At 37.1% G+C, this 25,534-nt stretch overlaps 1 protein-coding gene across 3 annotated transcripts in view; it reads left to right on the top strand.

Annotated features, from left to right (window-relative positions):
• The window catches only part of LOC120517598 (nuclear GTPase SLIP-GC-like), a 151,213-nt gene that overhangs the window by 10,734 nt on the left and 114,945 nt on the right, over positions 1-25,534 (top strand). For all 3 annotated transcript variants that reach the window (XM_039740008.1, XM_039740005.1, XM_039740009.1), the window contains exons 2-6: positions 6,490-7,099; positions 7,568-7,645; positions 11,299-11,410; positions 11,796-12,027; positions 17,506-17,736. In XM_039740008.1, coding sequence (XP_039595942.1) covers positions 6,508-7,099; positions 7,568-7,645; positions 11,299-11,410; positions 11,796-12,027; positions 17,506-17,736 — 1,245 coding nt within the window. In that variant the 5' untranslated portion in view covers positions 6,490-6,507. The remainder of the gene's footprint in view (positions 1-6,489; positions 7,100-7,567; positions 7,646-11,298; positions 11,411-11,795; positions 12,028-17,505; positions 17,737-25,534) is intronic.

The following is a 25,534-nucleotide window of genomic DNA, read 5'->3' as shown; positions in this document are numbered from 1 at the left end:
GAGTGACATTTAGGGGAACCACCCATTACAATTGAAAGGTAATTATAACAGCAGCTTTTAACTATTTCATGCATTATAGAAATTATACAAAATAGGAGCAGTAAATGGTTACTGCTAAGGTAACTAAAATTTTCTGTTAAATAGAAACCCGGGAGGGGCTGCTTGATAATGACTGGGCATGAAAATAATGTGTATTTAGTAGTAAATACATCACATATTCATACCAAAACCTATTTTTTAATGAGGAATCCGATTTTTTAAATTATGACTCAATACGGCTGTGTTTGTACTTATTTGAAAAAAAGGAACTTTGTTTTAATGTGGAAATGAAACAGAGGTAATATTCAGAAACAAAGGTTTATTGAAACCACTTTCAGTTTTGAAGTACATTAAAATCAAGGTCTCTTGCCCCCCAATGATTAAGAACATAGGTGCCTGGGTGACTTATCTTCTGAACAGAGAGTTGATCATACTTTCAACAATACAGAGCATAGACCCTGGGTCATTTAATACAGTAGAGTATTTCTAAGTTTTGATTTTGGCACAAGACTTCATCTCTTCTTTGCCACCAGTGAGGGGGTGATATTAGTCATTTTGACTTGTGGATCGTTTCATTGACCCTAGTCCCCTTTGATAATTTTGGTGCTCAGATACTCCATTGTTTCTTCTTGTCTTGGTGAAACGGCCCTCTGCCGTCACGGGCCCATGGGCACGCACCCAGGACACCCTGATGGTAGATCTGGCCCGCTCTCCCCTCACTTGGAAATCTTCTCTATAATCTCTTACATTTAGAACTTTCAGCAGCCCAGAACAACCACTCATCCAGTTGATCTATTCTGATCTGGATCAATGCAATCCAGTTAGTTAAGAACTACTGTAGGTAGTGGATGGTCTGTGAATCAAGTTTCTTTCTCCTTCATTTTCTTACTCTCTTCTTGTTTCTGTCTTTACTGGTAGAGGCTACCTGTATGGCTTGCACCTCTTGTTTGTTGCTTTTCAGCTGGCAGGCTTGGCTATTAAATAAAGATGGTATTTATAATGCAACCTAGTCCAAGGTTTCCCCAAGTTTAGTCCTGGAGGGCTGCATTGGCCACAGGTTTTTGCTAAAGACTGACTTATTAATTAGAAGTTACTTATTACTATTAAAGCAATTATTAATCAAAGTACATTTTGTGCCTCGTTTTCATTAACTCATAACCCAACCCTTAATTGTCTCTTTAAGTCTTAAATAGCTTCTTTGACTCTTTTTAATTGATTTTTATTTTATTAGCCAAATGCCAGTTAACAATGTGATGCAAATGACAAAGGAACCAACAGTACACTATTTAAAGCTTGGGTACCTATTTACAGCTGTGTGAGTTCATTGTGAAGTATTTGTTTTAATAAAATATTTTGAAAGAAAAAAATAGAAAAAATCAAGGACTGAGAAGTACTAATATGCTGTGAGACACAAATTATTTAGATGAGATTCCCAGAAAAGATAGATCAACAATACAAAAGTCTGATTTAGCATAAGCTGCAATAATTTGGAGTGTTCATAAGAAATGTAATGATTTACTTCATGAGGTAGAAGTGCATAATAAACAAGATGTTAGTAGTAACATATCTTTTTTATATTTTAATTGCTTTCATATAGTGGCCACCTGCTGTCCTCCTTTGTTATCACTATCCCAAGCCTTTAATTTGTTTATAAATTTCTCATTCCATCCCACCATCCATTTTATATCCCTACAGTTGTTACACAATTTAGGGTGTGGCAGTCGGCTGGGGGTTGTGACCAGCCGGGACTCCTAGAAGGACCGGGAGAGGGACCATGCCTCTACTGGACCACAAGAGGTCAGCCGCCCTGGTTTGTATGGGGGCCACGGGAACTGAGCATGGAAGCTCAACCACATAGGGGCCTGTGGCCACCGCCAGGAGGCGCCCGGAGAAGTAAGGGCACTTGGAGCACATCTGGGTGGATATAAAAGAAGTCGCCTTTCTCCACTCAGTGGCTGGAGTCGGGAGGAAGAGGACAAACCTTGGGAAAGAGGAACAGAGGCGGTGAAGAAAGGAAGGTCCATTGGAAGGCCTGAACTTTAAGGGTGTTTGGTGCAGGGGCACTGTGTGCTGTGAAGGACTTTATTCGGGACTTTTATGTAAATAAATATGTGTATGTTAAAGCTATCGGTGTCTGCCTGTTTGTATCCAGGCTGAATCTCCACAAGGGACAATGCCTAAATAGAGAACCATCCTTGGACATTGGTACTGGTCCCTAGCATGGCATATTCTTGTATATGTATATGTATATTGTGGGACACCCCCCCAGTGGTGCCTAAGTGTGATTGCCGTATCTGCGGAGGGCTGCTTGTCCGTCACCCAGGCAACCTCAGGTCCGCAGTGTTGCAGCATAGCGCAGCGGAAACAACTATGAGCTGACCACGGTTGCGCTATAAGTGCCTGTCAGCAATGGGTGATGCAAAGAACATTATAAATATAGGGAACAGTATAACTTGGCCACTGACCTGGCCTTGACTATGACTGTTTGCTCTGTCTGTGTATAGGAGAGTAGTAGCTCCTGCTGCAATAAATAACCCTGCTGTTCCTGTTTCAAGTTGAATAAAGCTGGCTTTGCTAAAGTACTGAGACTCAGCCTCATTTTTGGGGTGCAAGACAATGACTCACATGTCACAATATGTGTGTATATATATACAGTACAGGCCAAAAGTTTGGACACACCTCCTCATTCAATGTGTTTTCTTTATTTTCATGACCATTTACTTTGGTAGATTCTCACTGAAGGCATCAAAACTATGAATGAACACATGTGGAGTTATGTACTTCACAGAAAAAGGTGAAATAACTGAAAACATATTTTATATTCTAGTTTCTTCAAAATAGCCACCCTTTGCTCTGATTACTGCTTTGCACACTCTTGGCATTCTCTCGATGAGCTTCAACAGGTAGTCACCTGAAATGGTTTTCACTTCACAGGTGTGCCTTATCAGGGTTATTTAGTGGCATTTCTTGCTTTATCAATGGGGTTGGGACCAGCAGTTGTGTTGTGCAGAAGTCAGGTTAGTTGGACGATCATTTATTTTTCAACAGGACAATGACCCCAAACACACCTCCAGGCTGTGTAAGGGCTATTTGACCAAGAAGGAGAGTGATGGAGTGATGTAAATGGTCATGAAAATAAAGAAAACACATTGAATGAGGAGGTGTGTCCAAACTTTTGGCCTGTACTGTATATATAATTCATTCTTATTGTTTTAATATGACACTGCTTAAAGTGGTTTCCCTCCTGGTACAGTGCATATACAGTACCTGATTGAAAGTCTTTTTAAAGGTTTAGTCAAGTCCAGTCAAGTTGGGGAGCATGCACTTGTACAGTGTGTTGCCGCACCCACAATACAACGAATCAACTTGGGATCCCGGTTGGCAACCCCCCAGGCAGACATGCGGTCCAGTCCCACCCTACGGAAATGCGCCTCATGGCCGTATGCCGTAACTGACGTTCCCTCACAATGCAGGTAATGTGCCTCATTCGGGACTCCATGAGCAACCACTCATTCGACACAAAGTCAAACCAATGGTACCTAAGGATTTTCCGGAGAGACTCAGTACCGAAGGAGTCCAGTCTTCATCTCAGGTCACTGACATCTTCTTTAGTTATTATGACGGGGGGCTTCGGCCATGAACTGGCCAGAATGCCACTTGGATGGAAGGACCATGGGAGAGAGCATCAGCGAGGCACTACCACTCTTGGGATGCTAGAGGGCTGCCCTCCTGGATGACTGTGGCACCACGGATTCCTGCAGGGCATGTCGTGACTTGCCGTTTGGCGCAGCCCTGTTGAGTTCTGTGGGGGCCACCAGGGGGAGCTGCAAAGGCATACAATGGATTTTCACCACATCTGGGAGTGATTCCACATAATACTGATGAGCCACCTGGAGCACTCCCAGGAGTGGAATAAAAGGAGTCACCTGGCAGGAGGAAAACAAAGCTTGCTGGGAGAGAAGTGGAGGCAGTAGAGAAAGAGAGGAGGAATAAGAAGAAGAAGAAGAAGAAGAAGAAGAAGAAAGAAGGGACTGAGCATTGTGTGCTTTGTATATTACTGAGGTGAGGCGCGAAGGAAAAGTGATGCCCTGAGAAATTAACGTTTGTGTCCTCTTGGACTTGTGCCTCTATGCCTGTCTGTGTCTGGGTTTGAGGAGCTGTGCGACCCTGGTATTCCACACTATACTTAATCTGATTTGATGTGTTTTTTCAATTTTCTACAAGTAAGTTTTATCCTATTTTTCTCCTTTATTTTGCTAAATATCATGTTCCTTCTGATATTGACTTTTGAGAATTCTTCTCTGCACAGTTTCATCAGTGTTAGCATTCAGATTGTACATCAAAGCACACCTTTTCCTTATTGTATTGAAAATCAGCTACTGCATGTTCTATTAGATTATTTACCTTACTTTTCTCATATTTATGAAGAAATTACTGTACTGTTTATTATTTTTTTCTGTGGAGCCGACCCGGACACAGACAGGCGGACATGTTTCTCACCACCACACGTTTATTATTTACAGTATTTACACAAATACGGTCACTCAGACCCAGTTCCAATAAGTGCACAAACCCCAACTCTCAGTCCTGGCCACACAAATACCTTTCTTCGGGCCGCCTCCACTCTCCTCTCTTGCTTTGTCCTGCTTCCACCTGACTCCAGCCCTGAATGAAGAGAGACGGCCCCTTTTATATTCTCCCGGATGAGCTCCAGGTGATTCCCGACACTCCTTCATTGGCCACGCCCCAGCGTGTCGGAAGTGCCGGCTGTTCTCCCGGCAGCTCTCCGGGTGCCCTTTTAATTCTTAAAAGGTAACAGGTCCCCAAGGCATTGGGGCGCCTCCTGGCGGTGACCACGGGCCCCTACAGGGTAGGGCTTCCATGCTCTCAACCCGTGGCCCCCAAAGCAACCAGGAAGGCGGCCCCCACGTGATCCAGGGTGGGCGTAGACCCACATCCGGTCCCTCACGGCATCCTGGCCGGGTCGTTGCCCCTGGCATCCCTGAAACTTCTTTTACTTCTCTAGAATATTCACAATCACTTTCTATGATATGTTGTGTTGTGTTTTTAAGTGATTTATCATCCCCCTTTGTAACTTTGAATTATTTTCATGGGTTGTTTGTAAACTTGTAATGATGTCCTCTGTGAAAGGTGCCATGTACAGTATATTGATTAAAACTTTTTTCAAATGCTTCCGTTAATCACTTTTCTTATTAGCAATTAAAAAAAATCTTTATTATACTATAAACTGTTTTTTTATGGCACTACCTTCATTAATGATACCAGAAGCAGAACATAGAAGTGTGCATTCCTGCATAGATTGTTTAAACTTGTGGTCCAGTCCTGGAGGCCCACTGTAGCTTCAGGTTTCCTAACAACAAACTTTTTCTTTTAAATGGACTCCTGTGGTAATTCTGTTACTTCCTAGTTTACATTTTTCCATCAATCCAGACATTACACACTGGTTATGCTCAATGTCAATTGAATGAAGCAGTATTTTAAATACATAAGAAGTTCTTTGGCATTTTAGCATTTTGTTCCTTATAATTTTCTGTTTATTTAAGACATTATTTACTTACAAGCAGGCGTACAAGTAGGTAATACTGAATGTGAATTTCCCCTTGGGATTAATAAAGTATCTATCTATCTATCTATCTATCTATCTATCTATCTATCTATCTATCTATCTATCTATCTATCTATCTATCTATCTATCTATCTATCTATCTAATACTAAAAAAGAGCATTGCCTTGGTGTCTGCTATGCTTATCATTAGATGTCATTATTCAGATACAATTAAGAAAGCCAAGAAGTGAAAGAAAAGACAAAGTTAAGAATCTAAAGATGTAACAGATTTCAACATGACTTGATCTTGAGATAAACTTGGTTGCTCTTCACTGCACTGTATCTGGAGCAACAGTTTACTTTTTTATTACTTTTTTATAACAAGGTAGTATGAACTGCACGCAATACTCCAAATGTGTTTTCTCTAGTGCATTATTGTTTCTTGATCATTATTAAAACTGTTTATGTAATATCACACAATAAATTTAAATATATAATGCGATTTTAAAGTATAATCATTCTCTTTTTATGTATTTTTGTCTGCTTCGTAAGTTACCTTGATACCAGTTGCTTTTAGATTCTGAAATAATCTTTGGTGTAAAATGTTGTATGCTTTACTTCTGTCTACTATGCAGGCTAAATGTTCAAAAAAAGTCTTAAAAAATGGTTAGTCTTGCTTTTAATCTCATTAATGATTGAGTGCATTGTGAACATGAATTGATAATTCTCATCAAATAGTGGTTATAAATTACTTTATATGTTATTCTCTTTCATTCACTATCTAAATTAAAAAAAAAAAATTATTAGTTTAATATCCTTAATTCTATATAGTACCTTTCATGAGAACCATGTCTCAGAAAAACTTTACTCTTTGTGTTTTACAGATGCATAACATATAAATCATGGAACCATTTTCACATGACTCCTCAGATTCACATGAGTCCTCACAATGTGAAGATCCAGGACCCTCCCACCATGAAACTAATATAACAAGTCAAATTTATGTAAATAATCCACAATCCTTACATGTGGTGGCAAGGCCTCCTCAGAGAAGTTCACTTGTGGAGCCGGGGGTACACAAGTGTAATGCAAATAAATGTGATCTATGTGATAAAAATTTGAAAAATATCAGAATCTTTAGCAGCACAACTAACAAAAGTACCCATGAGATAGAAAGTGTTTTTACATGCAAGTCATCTAGCGTCATTTATGTAATAGAATGCCAGAAAGCTGACTGCAAGAAACAATATGTGGGGAAGACAAGAAATTCATTAAAATGCAGATTTAGCAGACATAAGTCAGCTATTTCACGTAAGCTCAGACTGCCAGTTTATGAGCATTTCAACAGCAATGGCCACAGCTTCCAAGATTTTAAAATTTTTCCAATTGAACAACATGATGATTTAGAAACATTAGATAAGAGTGAAATTTTTTGGATAAAAACTCTTGGTACACAGTATCCTGATGGACTCAATTTGGAAACTTATGATTCAGGTAATTAACAATTAAATCTGTTTCAATCAATATTTATAGCTATGTTTGATTGGGCATATTTATTTAGCCTAAGTGAAGTTAATTCTAGTGTTGCCTCTATTGCCAGAAAACATCAGTGCTGCTTCAAATGTAAATTCAGTAATACCAAGAGGCATCTAAGTGTATACCAGAGATCCAGAGGTCTCAAAAGCTCTCAGGAACCTCAAACACTCTAAGAGCAGCAGGGTTATAAGATAACAAGACAATGTGCTTTCTTTCACAAACATGAATTTTATGGCACAATCCTAACCCAAACCTAATTTCAACAACTTTGTAACCCATTCTTAAAGATAGAAAAATTCATAAACCATGCCTGCTTTTACCCATTTTGCTGGCAAAGAATGACTCACAGAGTAAAGCCCACAAGAAGCCAGTGTTTGAAAAAAAAAACAAACGAATGATATATCTGTCTGACCTTTAATATTTCAGATTCATCACCAAGTCCTTTTAAACGACGAAGAGAACTAAATAGTCTACCAATAGAAGCTCAGAAGAAACTGGATCAATGTAATGTATAATGTATTTACTGTAGTAAAATATTGAAGGCGTTTTCTTTATTTAGAAATCATCACAAATTTTTGTCATTAAAATTAGACTTTGCAATGAAAAGAAAATCTGCCAAGACTCCACTTAGTAACAACTGTAGTTTTACAGCTTTGATTGCAGTTCAGGATTGTTATGGGCTTCTTCCTAATTCCTTCTATTCTTTGCTTTATTTATTTGATAATTTATAAATTGCAAAATTAATTAATTAAAAAGGAAACACAGACTGTTAAGGTTATAACAAAAGTGAGGTGAATGCTATTGACCTTATTTTTACAATTCTTATTTCTTTTCCTCTTTTTTTAAAAGCATGGTGTCATTTTTCAATAAATGGTTTTATGCACTATCAATAATAAATGACCAATAACAATGATAAATTGGGTAGTTAAACTTCTAATTGCTTTAATGTTTATATTACATTGTTTTTTATGTTTTTATATTTTAATTGTGCCTTGTGTAGCCTGCTAAACAATTGTCACTTGGGTACTATCATAAAAAGTGGTACAGTCATCTAAAGGAATTGAGCTTGCTTTTTGCCAAGGCCTCCTTCATCTTACTTACTTTTTGTAGTTTACTTTTATGGTCTAATTGTGTTTAAAATTTAGTTTATGGCTTTTCATGTTAATTGTTCAAGGAGTTAGATTTGAGATCTGCATTTTTTAGTTCTAGTTCAAATTTGTTTATTATTCAGAATTCAATATTTAATTTAATTTAAATCAATTTTTCATAGAGGTTTTCAGGTTACCTCAGTTTTCATCTTGTAATTGCACTGTATTGCAAATACAAGTAGAAAGCAGAAGAACTAAGTGATGTCAGGAAATATTTAATTTGCTCTGAATTCATATATTAATTCTCTGCCAAAAGACCAAAAAAACTGACTGGACTGCAGATAGCCAAATAACTTAACTATATGACCAACAATATTTTGGTTCATATGTGTGCCAGATGTTGATAAATCATCTATTAAATGATGAGTTCTCTGTTTAGTCAAATATTCATTTGACCTACAAAAATTTTAAAAGTCACATTGAGTGTGTTCACCATGTAATGAACTGGAACTGTACCAAATGTTGGTTCCTACTTTGTACCCAATGCTGAGAGAATAGGATCCATCCTCTTAATACAATAAATTGTATTAAGCACTTTCAGAAAATGGATGCACAGACACCATTATTTAAGAGTAGTTAATATTAGTGTAAAGCACATTTGTAGAGAGTAAAGTAGTCTTGATAGCATATATGCTTTTCTTGTTCAACAAATGTATGACTTTTATTCAATTTAAGTAACTTTATGCTAAATGAAAGCAGCAATCCCACTGTTTAGGAATGAAGTAAGGAATGTATGAACCTTTTACAATTCCAATTTCAAAATGACTTTTACTTAGATTGACATTTTGACAATAATACTGGTATCTTTAGGATGTTCAATAGATGATGTACAGTATCAGCTTATTGGACCCACTGATAGTCCAATATGATTTAATTTAACTTCACCACCTCAGTCTTGACAATGCAAGACTGTTAGAATGTTACAATTCACAACAAAAGTCAGTGTGATGCTTGGTCAATTTATTATTTGAACACAGATATCACTTACCAAAATCCATAACACTCAAAGAAAAACATTTTTGTCAATGGAGTTAATGATTCAATTCTGTCTTAGGCTGTAAAAAAGAACAATTATTCTAGAAGGTTTTGGATTAGAATTATTAAAAGTAACATAAGCAACACGTGAGCAATACATGGATATACTATGAAATGTTTGCATTTGGAGTTAATGTTATTTGTATTATAATTAAATACATTATATTAATAAAATATAGCCCAAAGTGAAAGTAAGGATATATCCATCCATCCATTTTCTAACCCGCTGAATCCGAATACAGGGTCACGGGGGTCTGCTGGAGCCAATCCCAGCCAACACAGGGCACAAGGCAGGAACCAATCCTGGGCAAGGTGCCAACCCACCGCAGGACACACACAAACACACCCACACACCAAGCACACACTAGGGCCAATTTAGAATCGCCAATCCACCTAACCTGCATGTCATTGGATTGTGGAGGAAACCGAGTGCCGGAGGAAACCCACGCAGACACGGGAGAACATGCAACTCCACGCAGGGAGGACCCGGGAAGCAAACCCGGGTCTCCTAACTGCGAGGCAGCAGCGCTACCACTACGCCACCGTGCCGCCCGTAAGGATATATAATTAAACAAATACAGTATAGCCTTACATAAAAAAAATCAAGTCTTGCTTATATATCGCAAATAAAAGTTTTAATTGCAATTTTTTTCCCACAAAATTAAATGTATACACAAAAAAGTATACATATTGTGAAATGTGACAAAAAATAAATAAAAACACAATGATACATTATCTTAAGTAATTCAATGTTTCATGAAATAGTTTTTTTGTTACTTATTTTTTTGTGTTGTGTCCTTATTTATTTGACACTAGCAAGTGTTTATTTCATTTGGTGAATCATCAGTAGTGGGAATGCCCACAGCTGCAGCTTTGCCCAGGCCAAGGAGCCATAGGATTCCCATGGCAAGCAAAGCACATGTTCAAAGTCATAACTGTCATGTTTGAGGTGGTCGCAAAAGCTAGTTAGCCAGAATTGCTACACAAAGCAGCTACTTTAATTCAATAAGACCTGAATTCATCATCATCTCAGGAGTCTGCATCTGACATGTTTTGTCTGCTTATTGTGACCAGTGGGACGCAGTTGGGAGCTGAGAGAAATATGGGGTAATACCCTGGTACAGTACATCCTGTTTAATTGTGAACAGCAATGAAAAGAAAAAAGCAACGTTGGTGCGCAAGGTACAACAGAAAAGACACTGATTCTAAATTAGCCAATAGTACTTTGCAGCTCTTATCAGATTGGGGTCCTGGTCTGCAATGAGATTCTACATTCCTGGGTCAATGCTTTTTATGGCAAAATGACAGTAAGCAGTGTGGCTTGCTCCAGACATCACAGCCAGGTATGAGTGGGAGTCTTCTCCGGGCTGTGGAAAAAGGAGAAGTTACCATTAGTAACAGTGCCCTATCTCACCCTAGAGTGATAGTGCTTACCTCTGTCAAGCTTGTCAGGGGGGCCCCCTGAACACGCATGCATGACACCCTACATATAGCACTTGATTACCAGAGTTTTATGTGCACTCTACTGACAATTCAGCAATCAAAACACAGTACTCGCTAAAGCTCACCTTCTTATCTTTGACGGGTGAACATCACCATTTTCATTTCATTGTGGATTTCATGTTATTTGAGGTGTCACTAAAATAAATCAATGAAGAAATAATTGTAACAATGTGTAAAGAAATAAGCAACAAAAAACAATTTTGTGACACATTGAACTTTTTATGCTCAAATAATCATTTTGTCATTATTTAACATTTTACAACACATTTATCTATTTAATTAATGAATTCATGCATTCATTCTTTTTGTGCTTAATATTGCTCAATATTTTTGTAAATTATAGAGATGATATGTAAATACAATAAAGTGAATAATCTGATAAGATGTATGGTGTTTGTCAAGGATGCTTACAATATTATACTTTTCATTATTATTATTATTATTTACCCTGTTTTTAATGTTATTTTGAAGATGATGAATCAGAAGAGGAAGCCAGATGTGCTATATCATCAGTGCATAAAAAATTGCTGGACCTGTCTCACCATGATAATAATGAGGTTGAAGTGTTTCTGAACAAACTGAGGTATCTATAAATACAGCATATTTAATGCGTCAATTTTTTTTAAGTCTGTCAATCATTTTCGGAAGTTACCGGGTTCTGGGTGTGAACTGCTCATGTGAAGAACATTATGTATAGTTACCTTTCCATTTTTTAATTGGTCTTCTTTAGTGCTTAAAAAGTTCATTGTATCTGGCATGTCCATCCATAACATGATGTAAATTTACGTCCTGCCTTGTACCCACTATTAACACAGAAAAACAACACCTATTATTATGACTACCATGGTAAAGAGGTTTATTAAATTGGCAGAATATTTGGATAGATACACTGTACAACATGCCCATGGCTCTTTGCATGTAATCTCAAAAAAAAATTGTAACAGCAGACATTTTTTTGCATTTTTCAGGAAAATGACTTCCGATTTAAAATCCAAAAAGATTCATGATAGCATTTATATTGGAATATTTGGAAAGACAGGGGCTGGAAAAAGTTCACTGATAAATGCTCTTTTGAATGAAGATGATTTGTTGCCTGTATCAAGCCGCAAGGCCTGCACGTCTTGCATTGTGGAAGTAAAGGCTCATGAAGATCTGTTTAATTCTACATACAAAGCAGAAATTCAGTTTATTAGCAAAGAGGTACTCTTCATCTTTATTTCACTATATCACTTGAAAACTAGCACAGTAGCTATACAGTGTAGGTAAAACAGATATTGAAGGAAATGAAAGAATAACGATAGTCATTAGGAACGTTTAATGGGAACCAAGCATTTTTATAAAACATCAGTAATTAATTAAAGATACAATACAGTGAGTAATACACACATTTATATGATTAAATAAAAATTTTCATCATCGTCCTCAAATGTGTAACATATGGCTTTACCAAGAACGTTTACATGCTGTTAAATTAATTTATTATAATGTAATTCATACATTTTTTTGATCCATCCATGATGATATAGGAAGAATATTCAAACCTCCATACATAGAAAATGAAACTGGATTGGAAAAAATGTCCTTGGAGATGGGAGATAGCACAGCTAACCATTGCAACACTGAATATTGTGTTATTCTAATGAGATGCAGGTGCAAATACATTTAATATACCAATGCAATATCTTCAATAAAAGAATTATTAATAATGCAATTATGAAACCAAATGATACCTTATCAGTAATCTTAAATTACTACATTAATAAAAACAAATAACTAAACTGCAAAACTGCAATAAGAACATCTAGTAGTCAAGTAAGAGATAATAGGAGAATTGCCACTTTACATTCTTGCTTTCTATTTGATGGTTATTATTAAAATTTATACATGCTTCCATTACAGACCACCTTTATTGATAGCACAAGACCAATACTGAGAACGTCAGCAGATGCAATTACATACAGTATACCATATTAGGTATTTCCTTCTCACAAGCAAAAATGAAAAGAAAGACCTTTGATACTCTAGTATCTGAATTTGACTGAATAAAAAAATAAAAATATGTTGAACAACAATGATGTCAAAAATCAGTTAAGTTAGGCAGCAGTCCATTTTCTGAAAAATCAACTCCTGGAAAACAAATGCTTTACAGCTTAAATGTTTCTCTAAACCCAGGCATACCAAATATTGATTTATATTCTTTTTCACTTCATCCACTTAAAAGTTTCATAGGCCGGAGTGTATGTTGACAGCATCTTATACAAGACAGCATCTGGCTTTGAACTGTGGATGAGACCATTTCAAGGATCACTCACTCACTGAATCACACCACATGGACCTAATTTGGGTAACATGATTGGAGGAAAATGGAAGTATCCAAAGCACCTCCCCACATCTAAATATTGAAAGAACATGTATATTCCCAATAGACAAATTTCTATAGCATTTTGATGTCTGAAAAAGTATAGTAGTGCTAACTATATTGCCACTATGCGATTCACCATACTTCTGCAACTTGGGCATTACGTTGAACTAGTACTTTGTCCAGGACTTTCCTAACTTGTTCCCAGTACTACTCAGATAACCATTGGCATTGTACAATACTGAATTGCACAATATTCATGCTAAATTTCAAAAATACAATTTCACAACCTTCTTTAACTGTCTGTATTGGATTTGTTTGTTTACTCTTTCATTTTCAAAACACATTTTAGGGTGTGTTAAGTAGATACCTCTTATGACTGTTTTAGGTCTCATAACCTCCCATTTAAATCAATGCCACACTGCTCTCACAGATGTTAGAATCCATAATGCAACAACCTCTGCAGGCAACAATGATGATCACTTCTGATTACATCTTTCTTCCTTAGTTAAGCCAGAAGGGTCATACATGCGCTTGCTCTGTGGTGAGGCTGTGAGCATGAAGCTTTGATTTTGATCACATGTGGGGGAGTGATTCACTCACAGTGAGTCTCCAAAGATGGTCGTGGCCTGGGTTGAAATTTCACTGCAATCAATATAATTTGATGAAGAATTTACTTTTTGTATCCCCTTTTAGTGGTACATACAGAAAGCATCTGTCAAAAGAGGTGTTAGATTGATTGATGCCTTTAAGCCCCGCCCCCAAATATGATTGATGCCTTTAAGCCCCACCCCAAATGTGAAAATATGAATTATGAAAATATGATAATATGAAAATATAAAAATATGGAGTATGTTAATATGATTTATAAGATATTGACTCATCGCTCTAAGTTATAAACTAATAGTAAGAAAATATACAATTTTCTAAAAATGATATAAGATATTGACTCCCTGCTCTAAGTTATAAGTTCACGACATGCGTCTTTATTTTATAAGCACTTATCTTTTCTGCATAGCCATAACTAAAACGATATTCGCTATTATATTATTTATTTGGATCATGTTTTGATTTTGCCAATTAATATATTCCATCCATCCATCCATTTTCTAACCCGCTGAATCCGAATAGGGTCACGGGGGTCTGCTGGAGCCAATCCCAGCCAACACAGGGCACAAGGCAGGAACCAATCCCGGGCAGGGTGCCAACCCACCGCAGAATTAATATATTCCAATTCATTAAAATATTGGGGGGGTGGAGTAGGTATTTTTGGGGGATGAATAGAATAACGAAGTTCATTCACCATATCATGCAATAGCCCAGGATTTTGAGAACCGCTCCCAGCGTCCAAGTCCTCACTTGCACGCCTTTTCCTTCTTTGACCATCACCACTCATATGGCCTGACATTATTTGGGGAACAAGTTTTCTAAAATTGAATACAATAAAATAACCTTTTCACGTATATCTGGAGAAAGGATTAGGAGTTTTGAACAACCAACAGCACTCGTTCGATTTCAGCCTTCAGCTCAGCATCCTTAGCAGCGGGATCAAATCTTTCAGGTTCACCGATTATTTGGGTGAGAAGTCCGGGTGATGATACAAACGGCGGTGAATCCCCCGAGTATCTGAGTCAGTAAGCATGGAGAGGCGAGTTCTGAAAAAACAAGCAATACTAAGTTTTCTTTAAAAATAAACATTTGCTGCGCACTCACACAAATAGTTCAACTTACCGGGCTGCGTGAATGAGATGATCAATAGAGAGACTGTCCGATTCTAGATGCTGACTGGAAACTTTAGAAGAATAACCACTCTTTGGGAGCGTCGAGTATTCTGCTAAAAAGTACATATTTAACCCCAACGCCTTAGTTTCTTCCCCCCACACACACGAACCCTCAGTTGAAAGTGATACTTAGGGCTTCTGGGGACTCTTTGTCTGAAGGCAGGATTTTTATTCTCAAAAAGACAATCTGTGGCAGCTATTAAATTCTCCAATTGCGAACTAGTTAGATTTAAAGAATCAAACAGTTCACCCTCCGATTCTAAAATATAAAAGACTAGGTTTGTATGTACTTAAAGACAATTACATTAAAAAGTAATCAGACGGAACGTTCTTATAAGTTTATGCATTTCCATTAAAAAGTAATAAGTTTGTACAAAGACATTAAAAAGTATTAAATCTAGGCGGTCTCAGAAGCAACATTTCGATTTATAAAAGGCTAGTCTGTATAATTAGCATGAAATGTACATTACCATTAAAAAGTATTACGTTTGTAAATACTTATAGACATTAAAAGTTTTAAATCGGCGCGGTCTCACAAGCAACATTTCAATTTAAAAGTACGGCCGAATTAAGAACTGACTCACTTTTTGAGCAACCAACTGGTCAGAAATCGGATTTATAAAAGAACATCATTTCATCAGCTCTTGGAGACACTTGGAATGCTGGAATAGTTATTGTGGTAATACCCGCGAAGCAGAACACTTTATGCTGCGCATACGGCTCCGTAACGCCTTGGAAGGGCGGAGCGAAACACGTGGGATGTTTGTGAGAAAGCTCATAGGTGCCGAGTTGTTGATGTTCCTCCTCTAAGGGGCGGGGAGACCCTGGTAGCGGCAAAGAAGCCTCATTCAAACGCATACAGCTGTAAGGTTCACATCTAAGCAAATACTTTATGTTTTACCGAGAGATCGTCATGCTAAACGCAGACGTTTTATATGTAGAGCTGTTTCTTAGAGCACCACATGTATTTTTAGGTTGATATACTGTAAATGTGAAACGAGATCAATTTTGACATTTACACGATTAACGCGGCTAAAATACAGTATCGGAAAGAGCCGTTTCTTAGATTGCCACGTGTATTTTAAAGTTGATATACTGTAAATGTGAAGCAAAGTCTATTTTGACATTTACCCGATTAACGAGGCTAAAATACCGGCGAAAGAGCCGAGTTTGTACTCGGTATATAAATAACTTTTTATCAAGTACCATAGACAGCGAGACCCTTTTTAATAACTTTTCTTGCAAGCTTGTAAAGATCATTATGAATATAAGAGAGAGTCGTTAGTGGAAAATATTTAATTTAATAACTTTGTTCTTAGACCATAGGAATGTAAAAAGTCTTGTGATTAAGTTCGCAGAGCCAGTGCTGAAAAGCGTGTTAAGAATCTTAGTAAAAATCAGAAGGAGTGTATATTTTCTTAATTGCTTTGATTCAGGGTGAGAATAAGTATTATACTTTATGATATAAAAAATAGAACATGTTTAAATTAGATTAAGACTTTTGTTAATTGCTTAGGTCGATAACATGAAAACAGAAAGGCGCCGACTCCCTGTGGGGACATAATTGTTGCAACGTCTGGGTGTCTTATTGTGGAGGCATAAAACAGCAGGTACGCATTTTAGATTATTATCATGTAAATAGAAAGGCACTGCCTTGTTACGGCATGGTAATTAAATTAAAGAGACAGGCTGTGATCATTCCAATGAGGAAAGTAATTGAAAAACAAGTCTTTTAGCTTAATTGTTTTGAACCGGTGAAATTTACAAAGGCGCGCAGGCATTAGGAGTGCCTATGTATTTTCTTACTTTTGATTCTAGTGCAACTTATATCGTTTTTAGAAACTGTCGGCTACTCTTACTATTAGTTTATAACTTAAAGGGGGGGTGAAAATCGTTTTAGTTATGACTATGCAGGAAAGATAAGTGCTTATAAAATAAAGACGCGTGTCGTGAACTTATAACTTATTGCAGGGAGTCAATATCTTATATCGTTTTTAGAAAATTGTATATTTTCTTACTATTAGTTTATAACTTAGAGCGATGAGTCAATATCTTATAAATCATATTAACATAATCCATATTTTCATATTTATATATTTTCATATTATCATATTTTCATAATTCATATTTTCACATTTGGGGCGGGGCTTAAAGTCATCAATCATATTTGTAGCAGGGCTTAAAGTCATTAATCAATCTAACACCTCTTTTGACAGTTGCTTTCTGTATGTACTACTCCCCTTTTCAAAACTGAATGTTTTGAATGTGTAACTGTTAGATAAACTTAAAACTTGAAAAGGACACCAACTTTCTGATTAGTAATGTAAACTTCCACATACGAACACGGGCACTCACCAATTAAGTTTTTAAAAAATAAGACAAAAAGTAAACCAGCCTTGTGAAGTGAATTTGTTTAAACTGGAAAAAACACAGCCAAAAATACAAAATTCCCACTTATTATGATTAGTGGCCTAGCTCTTGCAGTCCACAGTTTGTTTTACTTAAACCAAGTTGTAAATGTTTCTCAATACATTTCAGGAGTGGGTCAAACAGCTAGAGACCCTTGTTGAAAACCGTGAGAGTGACAATGATCAGGACACATCAGATTCAGATGATGATGAAAATGGAGAGGACAATGAAGGTGAACTAGCAAATGAAAAACTAAAAGCAGTGTATGGAGAAGAAGGGCTAAGTAAAAGTTACAAAGACTTACTAAACACTAAACTGGGAATACCTAATACTCTGAAGAAGTCAATTACAGCAAAATCGGTAAGATCTCCTTTTAAATATTCAGAATGGGTACTAACGTATTTGAACTTGTGATATCAGGTGGCATTTTTTTTGCTATAGTGCAAATACTACAGTGATTTTAATTCAGTGGCACATTTACTTGCTGGCAAGAGATACCAGCTACCAGGAAGAATGCTTTTTAATAAAAACAAGGACAATTTTGGAATTCTGATTTTTTAAAATCTGTACAGCATAAAGGTACAGTGGTTATTACTCCTGTCTCGCAGATCTAGTATCCTGACTTCACGTTTTGTGCCCATTTGTTTTCTACATTGACTTTGCATGTCTTCCCTATTCACATGGGTTTCCTCGGGCTGCTCTATAGTTCCTTCCAAATTCCTAAAGGCATTCATTCTAGGTTAACTGGCTACTCTAAAATGACCCTGTGAGTGTGGGTGTATGTGTGAGTAGGCATTGCAATGAACTAGTGCCCTGTCCAGAAATTCCCTACCTTTTTCCCAGAGCTACTCAGATAATTGCTGGCATTCACAATTCTGATTTAGTTTACATAACTTTTTTAAATATTACAATATCATATTTCTTACACATACAGTAATATAATGTAATATGAATTTTCTATTGGTACTTGTCCAGTTTGAATACAATATAGCTAACTTATATACCTGTGTAGATATAAGAGAATAGTGATTGCTGACAAACAACAAAACTACATTGTCTATATGCTTGACATTCTGTACAGAAAATGGGCCTACAGTGGATTGTTTTAAGTATCTGAAAACTTTGAACATTCTCTAAATCCATTTTTTAACACTGGGCCAATGTCAACCTGGTTATAATATGAATTACATGAAGTCAAATGGCAATGCAGAATAAATCACAGTTAAACATGTCTTCTGTAGGCTCAAACAACAGTGAACATGCCTCTCCTATTGATCTTCTTTTTGTGTAGGGAGTCTTTAAAACCATTGAGCTTAGATTTTATCATTAAAGGAAGGTGAAAATTGTAATTAATCTGTAATTACAAACAATCTTTTCTTCTGACTACTATTTGAGTTAATTATTGAGAACAGCAACTAGTGGAGTTGTATGCAGAACTTTGTGTGTTTAGAAAGGCAGCTTACAACACATGTTAAGGCCTAGTCTATATGGGGTATTGCTGTGACCTCATGTATCATAGCTCCATCGAGCTCCATAGCTCCCTTTTTAGTATTTTATTATGAAAATCTGTATTTTTAGTATTGTATTACGAAAATCCATATTTTCCTACAAACAACTGTTTGCTGTTGTCTCCCACTGAATCCCTTTTCAATAATTTACTGTATGGCAGAAGTTGCTTCTTTGATTTTCAACTTTGTTTCCAGAGTTGTACTCCAGGCTCAAGGCAAACCCTTGATGTACAAGTATGTCCATGCATGTATATGTATGGTTACACATCATTAGTACACTGTACTTTGTGAATGTTAAAAGTACAGCAATGCATAATTATAAAAATATTTAAGAACAATTCAGGTGAAGAGAGATTCATGTTGCTTTTTGTACTGAAGTAGCAGAATACCTTTCACCATTAGGATAAAAGATTGAAACTGGTTCAGTCAGAATGGCTAGATGGTGGTCAGGGGGTTCATAATTGTTCTCAGACATTTTGAGCATTGTCTCAATCAGTGATTCTTAATTTATCTCCTAGGGTCCATACTGTCTGAAGGTTTTCATCCCAAACGTATTTATTGTTTTAACTCATTTCCTAGTTTCTATGTTTTGTTTTGTTTTTTAGGATAAATCCAAAACGTATATGCTGGCTATGCTAAATTTTTGTTGAATTTACAATTTAATAAAACACTAAGGTCTGTTTGTGTCTGGTCGTTTAGAGCAATATTGCTGGATAAATTTGATTGGTCAGTTTGCTTTGGTGAAATGTTTGGAAAAGAAAGCGTGAGTGTGAGACACATGAAGAGGAGTAAAGGTATAGGAGGTATACTGAGAATTACCTTCAAAGACAGGCTGTGTAAAAGCAGACAGGAGTGAACAAGGTACCTCAAAATGAGAAAGTCTAAGAAGTAGGCTTTACAGGAATGTCATGAGAGGGAGTGCCATTCAAAAGAGATTCAGGCACATGAAGATACAGAGGAAAGACACTGACAATACACTTTAGTGTAGACATTTATTCTATTGATAGGTAGCATGGTTAGTGAAGCAATAATTTATGTATGTGGGTGGGTAATAATTTATGTTTTACCTCTGGATACTTTGTTCTTTTTAATTCTTTGATTATTTAAACCATTATTTTCTGATAAGTACACAAGCCTTTCAGAATTTAGTGTTATTTGCACTGGTGTCTGCAGGCTTGCAATTTGTGAATATTCCAATACAATTAATAAAGTAAACTCCAAAAAAGTATAGTGAATTTAAAAGGAAATGACAATAAAGTGTGTCAAAAATGAAGCATTTTATAGATTAAAAAAATAAAATATTTCCTATTCTCAGGTTTGAAATAAGTTTCAAAGAGTATGAGTCTAAACATGAAAATACATTGTAAAAGCCTTACAACTTACTGAATACCTCAATTTTTTAAACTAACAGTGTTATCAAGTATTGATCCACATCTTGACATTGTAAACATATAGCAAAACAGAGTATCTATAATGTTTTAGGAAGCAAAAACTGCTAACGTTTTTAATCATCATTTTTAAAGGAGACTGGCTATACACTTTACCTCACTGTGAGTATCCATCTGTAAAAACCTCTCAGTCTCTGGTGTTACAGTTTGGTTAAAGAATATACTTTTCACTACAAAAAATCATCTCCAAGCACTGTTATTGAAATTATTCAATGACTAATAAAATACCTGCGCTTCGCAGCGGAGAAGTAGTGTGTTAAAGAATTTATGAAAAAGAAAAGGGAACATTTTAAAAATAACGTAACATGATTGTCAATGTAATTGTTTTGTGACTGTTATGAGTGTTGCTGTCATCAAGGATTTGATTATCATTATTTCTTTCAATCAGGTTCGTATTTGGAGGATGTGTTGTGTTCAAGTTACATTCCGTGTTTGTCAACTGTTGTAAAGATAACAGGTTTCATTCATTGATTCCTTTCTTACTGCATCAATAAACAGCTTCCTCTCAGTCTTCCTCTGTATTTGAGACATTATACACTACATGCACGTTTTTTTTTACGCTGTCTTCCTTTAGCTGGACATTGACTTTTTCCACCGTGTGCTTTGTTTCCGCAGTAGCTGCACTTATGAATATGCTTGTATGCGTCACTCGCTTCATATTCTTTTGCTGCCATCTCAATTGTGTAATGCGTTTTTCAGCTGTGCGCTGAGCTTATTCTTGAGCATGCAACTTACAGTTGGCCATGTGAACAGTAATCTTGTCTCAAATCTCACAGCTTGGATTGCTGCTGTCAAAATCGGTTTGAGTTTCATGGTTTGTTTCAATTACGACAGTATTTGCAAGATTTGTTGTGTTGAAGTAACATTCGACATCTGTCAAGCGTTGTAAGCACACAACCGGTTTCATTGATAAAATCACATCCAGCTTTTGAGAGTTTAAACATTCATAAACATCAAAGTGTCCAATACTGAAATCGTCACCTGTGAATCTAAGATGTTTAAGAGGCATTGGCGGTTGTCGAAAGGTGTAAAATATTTGGCCATTTCGGTACACTTGAAAGCGACAACCGAACAATTCAGCGGCAACCATCAACTCACATGCAGAACCATAGGTGAAGGGCTTAAGCATTTCACTCTTATAGTGCTCCTGTGTAGTATAATCATCTCCTGTACTGTCATCAGTCCACACCTTGAACCTGTCCAAGTCATTCAATACATAAGACAGAATGTTCCTCTGGATATCAAGAGTGAGCCTGATATGGCCGTGCAATATGTAACAAAGAGAATGGAAAAGGTAGGTGCCATCTCCGGGCATGGAAACCACTCGGTAAGTGACAGTTCTTTGATCGATGGTGATCACCTCGATAGACATGGTAATGGGGGTTGGAATGATAAAGGAAATGAGTACCCGAGCAATGTGAAGTAAATCTAAAATACCTATACAATAACTATAATTGTAATTAACAAACAATAAAACAGCAGAGAAGCCGTGGATTAAACAAAAAGGCTGTAGTTATCAGTAGGGAGACGTGAATCCCGTGGCGAAGCAAGGAAGGGAATGTAGAGACCGGTGCGACGGATGGTCTTATATAGGCAGGCAGCCAACAACGTGGGAGGAGTTGGGATGGGGGACCCAACACCACCTCACACGGTGACCGAGCTGCAGGCTATGGACGTATATATGTACGTAAGTAGGATTCAGTTAGCGTTGGGAACCCGTGTACCAATTTTCTTGAAGATGGGCCCATAAGTAACAAAGACTGTTGAAAAGTTCAATATGGCGGCCGACAGTGGCATCATACCACCAAAATAAGTACGTACATTGGTTTCGGTTAGTGCAGAGAAGCCGCCTATCAAATTTCGAGAAGATCGGGCCATAAATAAGAAAGTTCAACATGGCGGACGTTGTTAACCGTTATGACCATTACGTGTAGAATTTTGAAATAAAACCTGCTTAACTTTTGTAAGTAAACTGTAAGGAATGAGCCTGCCAAATTTCAGCCTTCTACCTACACGGGAAGTTGGAGAATTAGTGACGTTGGAAAGTTCAATATGGCGGCTGACAGTGGCGTCATACCACCGAAATAAGTACGTACATTAGTTTCGGTTAGCTCAGGGAAGCCACCTACCAAATTACGTGAAGATGGGGCCGTAAATAATAAAGTTCAACATGGCGGACGTTGTTGATCGTTATGACCGTTACACGTAGAATTTCGAAATGAAACCTGCTAAACTTTTGTAAGTAAGCTGTAAGGAATGAGCCTGCCAAATTTCAGCCTTCTACCTACATGGGAAGTTGGAGAATTAGTGACGTTGGAAAGTTCAATATGGCGGCCGACAGTGGTGTCATACCAACGAAATAAGTACGTACAGTGATCCCTCGCTATATCGCGCTTTGACTTTCGTGGCTTCACTCCATTGCGGTTTTTAAATGTAAACATATCTAAATATATATTCGATTTTTCGCTGGTTCGCGGATTTCTACGGACAATGGGTCTTTCAATTTATGTTACATGCTTCCTCAGTTTGTTTGCCCAGTTGATTTCATACAAGGGACGCTATTGGCGGATGGCTTAGAAGCTACCCAATCAGAGCACGTATTACATATTAAATAAAACTCCTCAATGATATACAATATGCTTCCCGCGCGCTGCCTTGCACACTTAAAAGCTCTAACAGCCTGTATTGATTTTTCATTGTTTGCTTTTCATTGTTTGCTCATTCTCTCTGAGAAATACAGGCAGATACTTATCCATCATGCAATACCATCAGGGAGGCGTATGATTGGCCCCATTATCTGCTCCTGACAGAGGGTGTGTGAGCAGAGGGGCTGTTTGCACAGTGGCTGTTTGCTTAGAAGATACAGACGCGCCCGTAAAAAAATGCTTCACATTGATCCCTTCATTGCGCCGCTTTATCGCGGTGCTTGCATACTTAAAAGCGCAACAGCCCTATTGATTTTTGCTTGTTTACTTTTCTCTCTCTCTGACATTCTCCGCTCCTGACACGCACCTTAAAGAGAAGATATGTTTGCATTCTTTTAATTGTGAGAAAGAACTGTCATCTCTGTCTTGTCATGGAGCACAGTTTAAACTTTTGACTAAAGGGTGTTATTTCATGTCTAGAGGGCTCTAATAATGTTAAAAAATGTATTTAGAAGGTCGTAAACAGGTTTTCAATGCTCTAACTGTGAAAATATTAGATTTATAAATAAAGAATCCTACTTCTTGGAAATTCGTTTATCTGTCTGGAGCGGATCAACCACTATAAACGAGGGTTTACTGTATAACTGTGCAGAGAATATTTATAAACAGTGTGGGAGAGTTTCTAAGAGCTTAAAATATATAAAAATAACCATACAAACATATGGTTTCTACTTCGCGGATTTTCACCTATCGCGGGGGGTTCTTAGAACGCAACCCCCGCGATGGAGGAAGGATTACTGTACATCGGTTTCTGTTAAAAGTTTAATATGACGGCCGACAGTGGCATCATATCACCGAAATAAGTACCAAATTTCAGCCTTCTACCTACATGGGAAGTTGGAGAATTAGTAACGTTGGAAAGTTCAATATGGCGGCCGACAGTGGCGTCATACCACCGAAATAAGTACGTACATCGGTTTTGGTTAGCGCAGGGAAGCCACCTACCAAATTTCGTGAAGATGGGGTCAGCCTTCTACCTACACAGGAAGTTGGAAAATTGGCGACGTTGGAAAGTTCAATATGGCGGCTGACAGTGGCATCATACCATCAAAATAAGTAAGTACATTGGTTTCAGTTAGCGCAGGGAAGCCGCCTACCAAATTTCATGAAGATGGGGCCATAAATAAGAAAGTTCAACATGGCGGACGTTGTCGACCGTTACGTGTAGAATTTCGAAATGAAACCTGCTTAACTTTTGTAAGTAAGCTGTAAGGAATACGCCTGACAAATTTCAGCTTTTTACCTACATGGGAAGTTGGAGAATTAGTGATGAGTCAGTCAGTGAGTCAGTGAGGGCTTTGCCTTTTATTAGTACAGATTATTATAAAAAACTAAATCTAGAAGTATCTGTATAATATCTATTCTATATACAGGTATATATATATATATATATATATATATATATATATATATATATATATATATATATATATATAAAATCCTAAGCCTAAAAGAGCAATGATTTTATGTGACTTTTTATGTAATGATTTTTGTCACGCTTTAAATCGGGCTTATTTTAAAACCTACATATATATGTTTGGTATCATTCTTTTCAGAATTTATCGAAATTTAATGTGATGTTGTTAAATTTTCAGATTCTTATTTCATTTTTAAATTATAAACTAAAAAAATTCAAGAATCACGTCCCATGAGATGAGACATAACCAAGTGTGCCCAGAGATTTAATCACGCCAGGAGCCAGAAATAAAAGACAAAAAGTAGAACAGCTGCTGTACAGGCTTTTAAATGTTCAAAGCACCATGCGAGATGTAGATCATGCGGAACAGCACCAGCAGCAGCCCAGCAGCTGTTTAAGCAAAGAGGAGGTAAAAAAAAAAACTATTTTTTCCCATTGTATCACCGTTTATGAGGGGATTTCGGAGGAGCAACCATGTCTCCTTAGAGTGCGTTTAGCCCCTCTCTTTACAACACGAGCGGCAGACTAGCCGCAACTGGGGGTTATGCGCCGAAGGTGCCAGGGGGGCTTGCCCCCCTAGTATTCTAAAAAAATCCCAAATTTGTTGAAACATGCCCTATGGTAAGACATTATTCAAAACCAAACATGTTAAATATTAAGCAGCTTAGTTTTGGCAAAGCCACTTCACCAAATACATACTTTAAGTAGTATGTAATAATGCTTTATTGTAGGAAGTCTTGTTCACATTTCATTTAAAAATAATGTATTTTTGAGTGGCTGCTAGTTTGTATTCCAGTGCATCATTTAATCTATACTAATAAAAGGCAAAGCCCTCACTCACTCACTCACTCACTCACTCACTGACTCATCACTAATTCTCCAACTTCCCGTGTGGGTGGAAGGCTGAAATTTGGCAGGTTCATTCCTTACAGCTTCCTTACAAAAGTTGGGCAGGTTTTATATCGAAATTCTACGCGTAATGGTCATAACTGGAAGCAGTTTTTCTCCATTTACTGTAATGGAGATGAGCTTCAACGCCGTGGGGGCGGAGTTTCGTGTGACATCATCACGCCTCCCGTA

This window comes from Polypterus senegalus, chromosome 17 (assembly GCF_016835505.1).
Source record: "Polypterus senegalus isolate Bchr_013 chromosome 17, ASM1683550v1, whole genome shotgun sequence".
Taxonomy (NCBI): domain Eukaryota; kingdom Metazoa; phylum Chordata; class Cladistia; order Polypteriformes; family Polypteridae; genus Polypterus; species Polypterus senegalus.
Note: the sequence above shows the minus strand (reverse complement) of the source record. Positions and strands in the feature narration are given on the sequence as shown.